This window comes from Semicossyphus pulcher, unplaced genomic scaffold (genome assembly GCF_022749685.1).
Source record: "Semicossyphus pulcher isolate SPU_LCO1_2020_fin unplaced genomic scaffold, fSemPul1.0.p SCAF_6, whole genome shotgun sequence".
NCBI lineage: Eukaryota > Metazoa > Chordata > Actinopteri > Labriformes > Labridae > Semicossyphus > Semicossyphus pulcher.
In genome coordinates, this window is record NW_027211737.1 from 24232360 (window position 1) to 24245718 (window position 13359).

The 13359-nt window shown below is 42.6% G+C and overlaps 1 protein-coding gene across 6 annotated transcripts in view; it reads left to right on the forward strand.

Moving 5' to 3' along the window:
- Positions 1-510: 510 nt before the first annotated feature.
- The window catches only part of pbx3b (pre-B-cell leukemia homeobox 3b), a 61222-nt gene continuing 48373 nt past the window's right edge, over positions 511-13359 (forward strand). For all 6 annotated transcript variants that reach the window (XM_069683137.1, XM_069683138.1, XM_069683139.1 and 3 more), the window contains exons 1-2: positions 511-1608; positions 2172-2245. In XM_069683137.1, the coding sequence (XP_069539238.1) occupies positions 1361-1608; positions 2172-2245 (322 nt within the window). In that variant the 5' untranslated portion in view covers positions 511-1360. The remainder of the gene's footprint in view (positions 1609-2171; positions 2246-13359) is intronic.

The window sequence follows — 13359 nt, forward strand, 5'->3', positions numbered from 1 at the left end:
GAAGTTCCCATCCTTTTGTACAAGCAGTGTGAAGATGGAGGGATGGAGTGGGTGGGCTCTCGGCATCATGCATCTGCCAGTAATAGGACACGCGGATCGTCAGTCTTCGTCACTCCGCGCTGTGATTGGTCGAGGAGCTTTACTTTCCAATAATATAAACATGTCTACTGCTCGCCTGGCTTGAACCAGGGCTTACAGGGGACTATGCAGTTCTACATCAAACTGTATAAAAACTCTCATTATGTATTTGCCTGTGTGCTTGCAGGGCTAAATCTTTATTACTGCTAGAGAATATGCACATAGCTGCACGTGCACGCGTGAGGAAACGAGGATACCGTGCTGCCGCCGCTGCGAGAAAGAGAGAGGGGACTGTGCCGTGCTTTCATCATTATAATCACCATCCTAAGTACTAGCTCTTAACATTTTGTTTTTCGGTGTTCAGGCGAGAAGTGACAAGAACATAGACCCCTCCTCTGCAGGGCGGAGCGTGCATTTTCATTCCGTATTTTGTATTTTTTATTTTTTTTCTACCCCTGTTCCCTGCTCTGACACGTCTGCACTGAGTGAGTGGCATTGGCACACTGTCAATCGCTCACTACCGCTGCCATCAAACAACATAAAACACACACAGGCAGAGGCTGGAGCTCATAAATTTCAGCAGGGCAAGATATTTTTTTGCGCATCGCCTTTATTCAGCGTTGTGTCCTCATTAATTTCTTCTTCTTTTTTTCTAAACAGAAATCTCACAACTTTTTTCTACATTTCATATTTTTATAGTCACATTTGGACACCTTACGCTGCAGATTGTGTATTTTTTTTTAATTCTGTCAGTTGTCGCGGGAATCATTTCTGCACATTTATAGTTGGCAACACCTGCAAGATTTTCTATTTGTTTACACGTTTCCACAGTGGATATTTTTTGTTGCCGGTGCTTCGCGAGGAGGATTTGGACATTTTTTTTTTGGAGAGGAAATGCGCCGGGAATCCCACGAAGAGCGCTAATAAATGAGAGATCACCAGGAGCGTTTGTGTCTCTAGCAGCCGTCAAATCCCAGAGAAAAGACAGATTGGCACGAGGATCCGCGCGGGGTACGATGGACCGGCAATTTTGACGAAGAAGTGCTAAAAGAAGAAACAAGATTTATGCGTTTTTCTACTAAAGCATCCCCGCGTATTGGCACTTTGGACCGCGCGTAAAAAAGCGAGAGGACAGCGAGAACTTGGACACAAGATTTACGCTAAAACATCACTGATAGGTATTTTTTCAAAATAAAAGAAACGTGTGTGCGCTTTACCGCTGAAGAAACACACATCCGTGCATCCCTCCTGTCTGCGGCACATGTTGTAGCCCATTTCGTATATGAGTTTTTCAATTTGTGTGGCTCAGTGCACAGACTCTTTAGCGGCTACTATGGACGATCAAGCCCGGATCATGCAGTCGATCGGCGGCGTCAGTCTGGCCGGCCACTCGGTACAAGGAGGCATGGCACTGCCGCCTCCACATGGACACGATGGGACGGACGGAGACGGAAGAAAACAAGACATTGGTGACATTCTGCATCAAATAATGACCATAACCGATCAGAGTCTGGACGAGGCGCAAGCAAAGTTGGTTGATTTATATGTTTTATTAACTTGGCCCCCCTCCCCGAAACGCTGAACGCATCATTATTGAGATGTGGCCCGCTTAACTAAACTCCCCCATGCATAACAATAGGCTGGAGTGGCTTTAATGATAATCTCACACTGAGGTGTGTTAACACGTGAGGAAGTTGTCAGTGAGGGAGCATTTTATAGAAAGTGCTTGTGTGCCAACGTGAAAGAGCTTGTTGAAAAAGTTTGTGCACACATGTCCTGAAGTAAACGCTCCTTTCTGCTATAAAACTAAAGCTGCTGCTGAAAACTCATGTCTCAATGCTCATGATATAAATTAGCTGTTATTGGGCATTATATACATAAAGCAGAAATACTATTAGAACAAAATAACACACATTTTCATTGTCAAATACTGTGCAGGAGAAAAAGATAACTTTTAAGAGACTGTTGGATCATTGCAAGACCTGACACAGTTAAAACTAAATACCTTGAATAATCTGTGACCTGTTAGTATGTAGCATGTGATGTTTCAGTGAATTTATCTCAGTATTTTATCTTGTCTTATACTGAAACAGGAAGCATGGACTGAACTGTCACAGAATGAAACCAGCACTCTTCAGCGTTCTCTGTGAAATCAAAGAAAAGACAGGTAAGACCTTTGTATAAAACATATTATTACTATGAGGAAAAGTGGAGCTTGAGCACAACAGCACACAGACATGTTAACCTCACAGTGCTTCCAGGTTACAGGTTACCTCTGCCCAAAGGAATCACTCACTTTCTTTACTGTGAACAGAAACAGCCCTGTCGTCAGCATGCAGGTTAGATATTTTAGTTTCACTTCAGACTCTTGTGCTCCTCGCAGGAGCTTCTTCTCCTCCAGCACTGGTTGCTTTGACACAGAAAGTGCGCTCCAGCGTTCAGCGCCTCTACCCTGGCACTGAGCAGGATGGGGAGATCCCGCAGCATATGTTCTACATGTCTGAGATCACAGTGAATTCATGCTTTAGAACCAGACTACAAATACCACGTTTTTCACCTACCAAGAAAACTACAGGCTTAATCTATAAATGTACTGCAATAAGAAGCAGACTCCTGTTCTCAGATCATCTGGTTAAAATGCAACTAATTGAATCAAATTGTAGAAAATTACTGAAAAAATTGTATTTAAAGGAGAAATTTGGGAAAAATATTTCTAATACATTTTGCACATTACTCTTAACAAGCATCAATTCTGCTAATTTATATGAGCAGGGCTGAAACTTTCAGTGTGCATGCACACATGTACAAACATACACGAGAGACGTCTGAAAATACAGCTCGTGTTTGGTGTCTTCTTACTTTTTAAAAGCTAAACTTTGCTGTAATATCTTTATAAAAAGTGACCTCCAGTGCAGAGAGAAATATGTTTGTTCACTTCTCAATGATGTGAATGAGACACATCATGAACTGAATCCCTTTAAATTCTTAAAGACAAAAATGTTTCCTACCTTTTAAAGTCCATTTTCATTCTTATATTTATGTTTTATTCTTAACATTAGAAGCAAAGTGTTATTTAACTCATGCTTTTCAGTGTGCTTTACGTCACATCAATTTTTCCAGCGTTTTGTCTTTGAGTCAAAGATAAATATCAGAGGACAAATAAAACAATGCTGCTGGTTTGGTGTAATTCAGCAAACCTGATGCCCGGTCAGATTTGTGACCTTTGTGCAGTTTATGAGGAAACTGGCTCGAGAGAGATCATAAAAGTTTATGAACTTCCCCAACACAGGTGGCGTCCACAGGGGCCGGCAGAGGGTCCAACGGTGTAGCCGAGGTCCTTTACTGTGTGTGTGTGTGTGTGTGTGTGTGTGTGTGTGTGTGTGTGTGTGTGTGTGTGTGTGTGTGGCTGGTGAGTGTAGACAATGAAAGAGGTAGATCACACATCAGACACACTTATATTCTGTATGCAGTCTGTATAATGTTTGGAGTGTTTCCTGTACAGAAGCATTGCTGCTTCTGACGATAGACGGAGGTGGAAAATTATTTGAGTGATTTTAAGTCAAAGTAAAATTTCCGCTCCATGTCGGGGTCTCTCTAGAACTTTCTTTAATCAGATGATTTATCAAATTAACATTTTGTACATCGAAAAACCTCGACTGGCGGCTCTGATTTGGGTGTTTCTCCTGCGTAAAGTGTAAATAAGTAGTAGAGTAAATTAAAACAACATAAATATATAAGTGCGAGTGTATGTGCTCGGGAAAATGTGTGTGTAAGAAGGAGATGAGACAAGGGACCAGAAGGGGAACAAGTGTGTGTGTGTGTGTGTGTTTTAGTGTGTGTGCATGGTTAACCTGTGGTTTAGAGTCACAGCCCCCCCCTCTCTCAGCCATTGACAGAGCTCAGCTGGTCTGGTGGCCTTGTTGACCGGCCTGTTCCTCCTGCACACAGTGAGCCTTTCACCGGCTCCTGCAGCCCCGTTCTCAGGGCATCCTTGGCCCTTTCATGTCCGTTCGGATGGCACAGGGGGGGCCGCTGTCTTTTTCATCCGTGGGATCCTCCGTTGGCTGAAAATGGCTTTTAATAATAAATCTGAAAGCGGTCCAAGAATCATGGGTGTAATTACTGCGCGCATGTATCATGTTATCGAGCCTTATTGTCTGGCGTGCGGATGAAAAGCGAGTCCAGGGTTCAGCTTCAAAGCTGCAGAAGTGTTTGTGTTAAATGTTTTATTCTGTGATCAGGGTGAGAGAAAATCAAAGTGGCGGGAACACTCTCTTGTTTCTTCATTTTTTTTTTTTGCAGATTGGAGTGGTAGAGGAGTGCTTTTTCTCGTACTAGCGGGACGTTTTGAAGACTTTTGCGGGTGTTTGGAAGTTTCTGGCACTCTTCTAAGTGTTATTGTAGAGCTGCAGCGTATTTCTGCATTGCTAATGCCCTGGAAGTATTAATTCACTTTGATATGCTAATTAGAGAGCATTATGCAAGAAATGAGATTAAGTGGCAGCATGAAGTCATTTGCCTGTCACTAAATTGAGTGTTTTTAGCAGGAGGGTTTTTTCCCCTAAATTTTCTTGGTTTTGCATTTAGATAAGCTGAGTGTGAGATCGGCTGGCATGTGCTGCTCTTTGTCCTTCACTGTGTGTTTTTTCTTACATGAAAAAATGGAAATTAAAATGTTTTATTCCCTCATGTTGAGGACAAAAGACGCATTCACGTTGTACCTTTGCTCCCTGAAGGCTGCATGAGAGGACAATGAATGCATTGAGGTAAAATCGCAGATGAGTTCTGCAGTTATTCCTCTGCTCTGGGTTTGTTTTATCCTGCTGCCCACTCCCTTGTCTTGCTCTCATGCTTGGCTTGGACGAGAGGCTCCCAGCAGCAGCAGCAGCGGGAGCGGCAAGAATAACAAAGGTGAAAGATTACCTCCATATGGTATTTCTGACCAGGAAAAGAGAGGTTCTGTAGCAGGACTCCTCTTTGATGTGAGGTTTAATCAATAGAAAGAGATTACAGAAAACTATTACAGGCTAAATCACGGAGTGCCACAGAGAGGCTTAGCCCCTCTCCACAGCTCTCTCAGCTGCGTGGCGCTTCTTTTGGCTGCGTATTGACTTGTTGTTTTGCTGACCTTTGACTCGTCAGGTTCAGAAACAGGGGGTCTGGAGAGGTAGGGGAGGGAGAGAGAGAGAGAGCGAGTGTGTGGCAGATTCAGGCTGATAAATGCTCCGACCCAGTGTGTACAGCAGCGGATTACAGGGAGGGAGTCGGAGCCAGTGTCGCTGTGTTTGTTGCACATGTCCTGAAGAGCGCAAAACATGCTTTCATGGGTTCGTCTGCGATATATGTGCAATGTTGGGCTCGGGAAGACTGTGTTAATTAAATAGAGTTCAGGATGAGCCTGTAATTAACCACATGCAAGGCTGACTAAAAGCATTACCTGCAGTAAATAGAGTTAGGACTGAGGAGGTAAGCATTTCTGAAATCTGCAGGGAACATTAATTTCAATGTTTCCTGACAAACTTAATGACCCCTCTAATTCCAATTGGGTTATAATTATTAATAGAAACGTATTACAAAAACAGACTTACAAGCCAGGGAGCAAAATCTGCTCTTTTTTCTATGTTTGTCCACCTTAGAGGGGTTTTTTTTTCCTGCTGCAAAATCTCCAGTAAATGCCTGACAGAGAACAGAAAGCCATTCAGCAGCAGAGACAATTGACTTTGGCTGCTTTTTGTCTCACAGAGCCCCAGTGATGCGGCTGCAGAGACTAGATAGTGTTGTGCCGAATAGCTCGCACACAGCTGGGTTCCTGACTGGCTCAATGGCAGGGCCACTCGTGCTTCCTCCTCTAAAGCACGAGGGGGACCGGGGAAGATGTGGCTATTATCTAAGTAGCTCCCAAATACCCTCCATTTCCCCATCAGCACAGATGAAAAGAAGGAGAGCCAGACAGAGAGGGAAAAAAAAACAGGAGTGTACATATCAGTTTCATTTGGAAGGGAAAATGCCTTTGTGCTGTGCAGATAGATGCCTCTGCGCCGGGGCTCTCTGGTATCTGCACGCACGGCTCCTCAGATCAGTGTGTCTGCGCGGTGATTCAGTGCCGTCCCTCCATCTGCACACACGAGCCCCCATCTTGCAAACGTCTCCCTCGCTCCCCCTCCGTCGCTCGGAGCGCTTTCCGCGGGCTCCTGCGCGATCAACAGCTCATAATTGTTTTTTGCACATACGTTATGCAAATGAGTCTTTATGGCAACTGGCATAACAATTAGCATCCTCCAACAATATTTTAGTAGGTTAATTGCGAAATTTCTGAATTGTACATCTGAGTTGTTAATTAGGCATGACAGAGGTGGTGAAATAGTTATCTTCAGGCGCTGGCAGCCAGCAGAGGCTGCTTGGGATGCAAAAAGGAAGGATTGATTGAAACGAGTTTACAGCAGGAGGAGCGAGGCTGTCGGAGGCTCTTTGAGTGCCACTTTTGTTTTTTGATGCGTCGCCTGTCGCTGAAGGTAAAAACATAAAGCTGAAGCTTCTTCAAACGACGACCTCCTGCAGAAACAGATTTCACTTTTATGTCCATCTGAAGAACAAATGTAAGCAGAGACGTGACGATACAACTTGTTGTTTTGTCAGTTTGAGTTAGCAAGATTTTTTTCCTGCATCGCTGCGGCTGCACTCCTGTCAAAACAGCCAGTGACCTTTGACCTGCCAGACCTAAAGTTCCCTTTTCACAAGTTCTAATACGCCATTTACTCTTTGAATGAAGTTAATGCTAAAATATACATTTGAAATACTTCCCCCACATCATCTTATGAGGCAGAAATTTAAAAAAAAATCTAATTTGTGCTTTTTTAAGAAAATTTTGTGCCCCAGATAAAAACATCAAAAAGCATCAAAGTGTTAATGAAGCACAGATTTGCACTAAAAACTTTGAAGTCTGATGTTTTTAATGAGCTCACCTTTATGAATCTGAATACTTAAATAAAAAATAAATTTTAAAAAAGTGAAAATTTTCTTTCTTTTTTTTATTTCCGCAGCAGAAAAAAACATGAAATAATCACCAACCTGTGTTAATGAAACACACAAAATGTTACGTTCTAATGTTTATGGTTACAATTAAATAAATTAGGACCAATTTTTTTATTGTCACCTTAATGAAGCTGAATATTTAAAAAAAACAAAAAAACAAAGAATACTTTTTTAGATTTCCACACCCAAAAATAAAAAACATAAAGAAGCTATCGACCTGTTACTAAAACACATAATTGGTGCTCTAATATACTAACGACCATAACCAAATTTGTATTTATTCACAGCTACAAACTAGACAAACCCCTGTGAGATATTTTTTACATGAACTTTTCCCTCCTGCGTCATCGCCTTCATCACTGTATCACTGCATGGCCGAGCGTACGTTCTGCCATAGAGCCGGTTATTAGTGTAAAAAGGGTTAGAGTGAAAGAGTCGACTCCTCTCTCAGTAATGACTCTGCTATTTATAGGTCCCTATTTCATTAGCTCTAGTGTTTCAGGGAAGAGTTTTCCTCCTGGGACAATAGACACCACCATGTTCATTTACTCTGTACACATTACACGTGGACGACTAAATGACCCGTCGTTTGTGCGCGCAAGAAACTACACGGCTCGTGTCACTATTTTTTGCTTTTGCTCTTGTGACCTCTCCTGTATTTAATCTTGCTGATAGATTTAGTTACTTACATGTTTGGAGTCAAATTCCTGCGTGTTTTAGGTGTGTGTGTGTGGAGGAGTTACTCCTACAGGTGAGGATTTCTGCAGATAAATTGAAGAAGAAATTAGAGGCAAAAGTTCACGTTTAAAATCTGATTTGTAATATTTCGACAGGGTGGACGTCCGCGTCTTGTTACTCGAAGAAAACCTGTATTTTCTTTCCTGTTTCTCAAAATAAGACCAAAAAAAATCAGCGCTTTCTTCTCCTCATTTACAGGCTTGGAGAAGAAGCCCCTCTCCCCATTGTTCCCCATGCCATTGTTCCACATGTTTCCTACATTAGAATGATATATCGAAGGCAGAAATGGGAAAAAGACTGCAATGCAATGAAATTTTAATCAGCGTCTTCTGCTGCTTTAATAAGGCAAATAATTCTTATTGGCTGCTGTGTTAAGATTTCTAATATTTAATTCATAACAAACCTTGCATTATTCTGCTGTAGCCCTGAGACAAGCTGCACTCTGCTGCCTGCCAGAGGGAAACTACAGGGACAGAGAGATATAAAGGGAACTGCACAGTGAGCATTTTTCTTACTGGCTGTGGCAAAAATACGATCACATTGTTCTGATTTTTTGGGGGGGAATTTAAATTTATCTCTGAAATAAGTTGAAATAATCGCAGAGTGGAGGGAAATTTACGGCTGCAGATCGGTGCAAAAAGACGGGAAATTCCTCCCTTTTTAATTTAGCCATCAGTCAGTGAAGCATATCTATCCGCTTTATAGCATCTTTTTGTTTTCTTAAGTCCTTGAAGTTGGTTTTGGTGCCTGAGGTAATGGAAAGATGGCGAGGGGCCAGCGGCTAGGTGCTGGCTCATGTTACAGTGAAACGGCGGGCCCTGTTTTCGTCTCTCGGTGAAACGGCTTAATTGGTGTCAGAGCCCCGGGGATAAAGGCCTCTTGCTCTGAAACGCAGCCACACAGGCCCCCTGTCTTCCCTCAAACCAGGAGGAACGGCCGGCGTCTGCTGCTGAATGAGGACTAAGCCGTGGACTAACAATACCAAATGATGTTTGGGATGACAGAAATTAATATGCGCTTGCTCCCAGAAAGCTATGATTAATGACGGTGAGCGGGGGAATGCTGTCCCTCCTTTTTTTGCTCCTCTTTGATGGGGATTGAAAAGCAAAGCAAAAAAAAAAAGCTGGTTTCTCCTCTCTTTAGAAAGTGGAGGTCATCCAGAGTACATTACTGCTATTCTTCTCCGGCTTTTTCCTCAAGCAGGAGGCAGGAGAGGAGCGCTGGGGACGGACTGTGAGGCAGTCAGAGAGACACAAACCTGAGTACCAACGCACAGAAATCCTCAAACTGACCTTTTTTTAATGTAATAATTAACAGCCGGAATATTTTACAGATAATTACGGTAAAAGTTAAAATTTGAGCTCAAAAAGAAGCATTTTCGTTCATCTCAAACGTGCAGGACGTTCCTGATGTTCCTCCTTTTCTGGAGTTTCCTGCACACACATTGATTGGGAGCCGAAACGTGTGAACAAAATGGCGTTGTGCTGTTGCCATGATAATGATCTGTATCTGTTGTGTCCTAGGAGGAGACGCATGAATATTTAATTGTGTCTGCTCCAGAGATCCCCAGACCCTTCTGTTCATTCCTTACTTTCTCTAATGCGTTTCCACCCTCCCAGGTACTTCCTCCCTAAGTAATGGAGAATTAAAGCACGCATTAAAATGATATAAATTGCAATGTAAGGGATTTCTGAGGACATTTGTCTAGCGCACAATACGGCTGCAAATTCAAACGGCAAGTTTTGACAACGGACATTCTGCTGACACGGCGTATTTGCTTCTCAAATAAGCATTTCCTCCGTCACGGTGATTGATATGTATTAAGCGTGTGTGTGTTTTTTTTTTCTTACACCACGCTGCTGTGGAAGATGATGTGGGTGCGAGGATATGAGTTTTAAACAGTGAGCCACTTCCCCCTCATATTGATCTATTTGTGTTGCCGGAGTGGCAGGTGCTATACGGAGACTGTGTCAGCTTTGATTGTTTGTGTCAGTGATCCGAGCCGACACTGAGCTCTCTTACTGTTCGTCACTGCTCCGGCTTCCTCTTGATGAATGGCAGCAGGCTGAACAGATCCTCAGAAAAACTCATGTCTGCGCTGTCTCACCCTGTGTGTGAATCAGCACTGGTCCTCGCAGGTTATTTATCAGGCGTGTAGTCAGACTTCTGTCTGCTAAATTGCGGGACACACCTGTATTCTTTTTCTTTCGGTCTTTTTGATGCAATTATGTAAAAGCTTTCGAGAGGCAGGAGGTGTGGCTCAAGATGAGTTCTTAACCTGTGTGTATGTGTGTGTGTGAAGGTGAGGTGCAGCCTGTGTAAGTATGCAGAGCACGGCGGGCCTCTCGCGGGTGCTGAAGGAGAGCATGGAGTGGCAGAGTTAATTTATTTAATGACTGAGCGTCTTATATCTCCCCAGCCCTGATTAGAATCCATGCTTGATGAGGGAAGCGATAGAGGGGTGTGCACTGCCCCTGGGCCCTCGCACGTACACTCACGGTTCTCATCCCCCCTGTGCCCTGAATCCACTGAAAGAAAAAATCAAATGAGATAATTTCCACGTCTGTATGTTGCAATATTTCGTGCCTATATCCGTACGTCTGACAGGAAATGCAAGCTCTGATTAAACGTGTGTGTTTGTGTGTGTGTGTGGCGAGCTCCGTGATAAAGACAAAGTGCCGTGGAGCTCCATGAACGTGGGAAAGCCAAACAGAGTGTGTCACTTTGGCAGCACGGCCCTGTCAGCATTGGGGGAGCTGCAGTTGTAAAAACCATGACCTTCCTCTTTGCCAGCATGTCTCTCGCAGAGCCAGAGCGCTGCCCCGTAGATCTGGGCCGGCTGTGGGAGGGAATACAAACACAGAGAGAGAGAGAGAGAGAGAGCGGGCAGACAGTGGAAAGAAACGGTAATAATTGTAAAGAAGAAGAAGAGGGAGAAGAGGGGGGGTTGGTTGAAGTAATGAAATACTTCTCGGAGCTATCATGACTGAGAAGGTGAGGGAGGGAAAAAATACTCCTCGGCTTCTAACACTTCCATGAGCCATCATCAGTAATGCCGCAGCAGCCTCACAAACCAGAAATTATTTCTTCAGGCGTCGCTGTCAAGTGTTATTCAAATAACACCAGCCTCACATTTGAATAACAGCCGACATTTTGAATTAATTAATCAGACAAGATAGTCTGGGCCTTTTCTCATTAGTCTACAGGTCAGGCTGGGGAAGATATATGCGCCGGTGATGATATACTTGTCTTTAATAGTGATTTATGGAGATTTTGGATTGTACTCGATTTGTCAAAGAGCCCGGCAGCAGAAAAATAGGACGGTGCATATTTCATTACCTAATCTTTGATACGTCCCGCGATGCTAAAAGATACAATCCTGCTGTTTAGATGCACAGGAAGCTCTTTTACGTTCACTCTTCTTGAGTGAAGAGGCACACGTGCACACACACACACACAGGCTTTCTGCATGCACGCACGCACACACACACACATTTAATCTCCTCTCATAGACCTCTCCCATTTTACTTTTCCTATGCAATTAAGCGAGGGCTGTAAATTATAACTGTGTCGTACTTTAATTATCATGGTGTAAAAATAGAGTTCCTGTCTTTGAGAGGATTTCATTAACTTACTCAATATTCCATGTCAGCTCGGAGGAGCACGAGATTGCAGAGAGGGTTGTGTTTAACATGCTTTGAATCATCTGTGTTTTTTTTAATAAGACGCTCCATTAAAAAAAAGAAAAAAAAACAAGTTTTAATGTAATTTTTTTTTCATAAATATAGCCTTTTTTTCCAGCTTGTGTGACATCATAATCCGGGGTCATAAAGGGCAGCGTGTGTGGTCATGCAGGTGTAAATGTAAATGTATATTTTAGAAGGTAACGAGTGCTAACGATGTAGCATCACCTGCTTTATTGGGTGTTAAATATTAATGAATAGATTCAGTTTACCAACACTCCCTATTTCTACCTTCTCTTTCTACATACGCAGGTTTTAATTATCCAAAGTAGCAGCTCATGCAGTGTGCATCTGTGATTTTGTGCAGGTCCAGGTGTGTGTGTGTGTGTGTGTGTGTTACAGAGTGTGTGTGTGTGTGTGTGCACATGTGTCAGGAAGCTACGAGCTGTTGCCATTCTGGTGAGCAGCCCACACAAAATGCACCAACACCAGTGTGACAAAACATTCAAATAAATTGCTGTCAGGCTGCCGAAACACCAAGTGCAGCGATTTTTATCTGACATGTGGAAGACCCAGACATGCAGTCCTGACAAGTAGCGCCCGAGCACCTGTGAGAGACGGGCGATAAAAATCAGGATGTGCCTGATCCTCGGCATAACAATACCCATCATTACGTGATATTATTACTGTGCTTTAAGAGAGAGCTCAAGATGGAGCGATAGCACGCATGTGTGTTTTTAAGTGCTGATAATAAATGATCTCAGGTTGTTTGCATAGATTAAAATTTACAGTTAAAGTGAATTATGCAGTTTGATGGCTTATCAACAAGTAGTGAGCTGGCTTTTATGTTCATGCATTATTGTTTATAACTCGGAGCCATGTTTTTTTTCTCTTGTCTGCATAGTAAACAAAGTCCAAGGTGAGAACGTTCATTATTCTGGTTCAGCATCTGTGTTCGCAGATGTGTTATGTAGAGCACTACATCACATTTATAAGCACGAAATTTAGCGCCAAATTATTTTTTTTCTTGCACATCAAGCCCAGAAAAAATACAGATTTTGTAATTCTTAAAATATAATTCAGTCATAACTCAAAGCAGCTGCTCAGACACTGATTGACTCTGTTTCACTGATAGAAACCAGCGTGGATGATCATATAAACACCACTACAGCTCGTGTTCCTCCACTTATTTTCATTGAGTCTCCAGAATTGACTCTGTAATTCTTAAATCCAGTTAAGGAGCGTAAGAAAAAAAAAAAAACGCCTTTAAAACTCAGAGACAAAGGACTCACTGTGGAACGCGCCATCCATTCTCCACTGTATTGTTATTTTCTCCCTTATAGGTTACTAATGAGGAATCGGCCCTCATTATGATTTTAAGGATGAGAGAGGAAAGCTTTTAATTAATGATATGTAAATGGTTCTGAATTGATTATGTTAGAATATCAAGAGAGATGGGTAGAAGCTGTGGTGTAATATATTTTAATTAAGAATTAATTAAAAATGATGGCAATTTTATAGCAGCTCGCAGAAAAGAGAAGAATTTATTCTCTGTCACAAGTAAATCAGGCCTTGATTAAATAAACAGACACATGCTGGATTCAGGGAGGACTTATATTTATACTTTGCCAGGGAGAATTATCCCCGAGCATTAAAAAAAAAACACCAGTGCGGTGTGTCAGTGGTCGACCACAAGCTGGGTTCTCGGGGGTTAATGGTGATTTATCTCATTCCTAATTCATGAGATCCTCCTGCTCTGTGTAAGGCGGATCAATAACGCTGTGTTTCCTTTTTGAATTCAGCGTCCACAATTAGATTTGCAACGTGG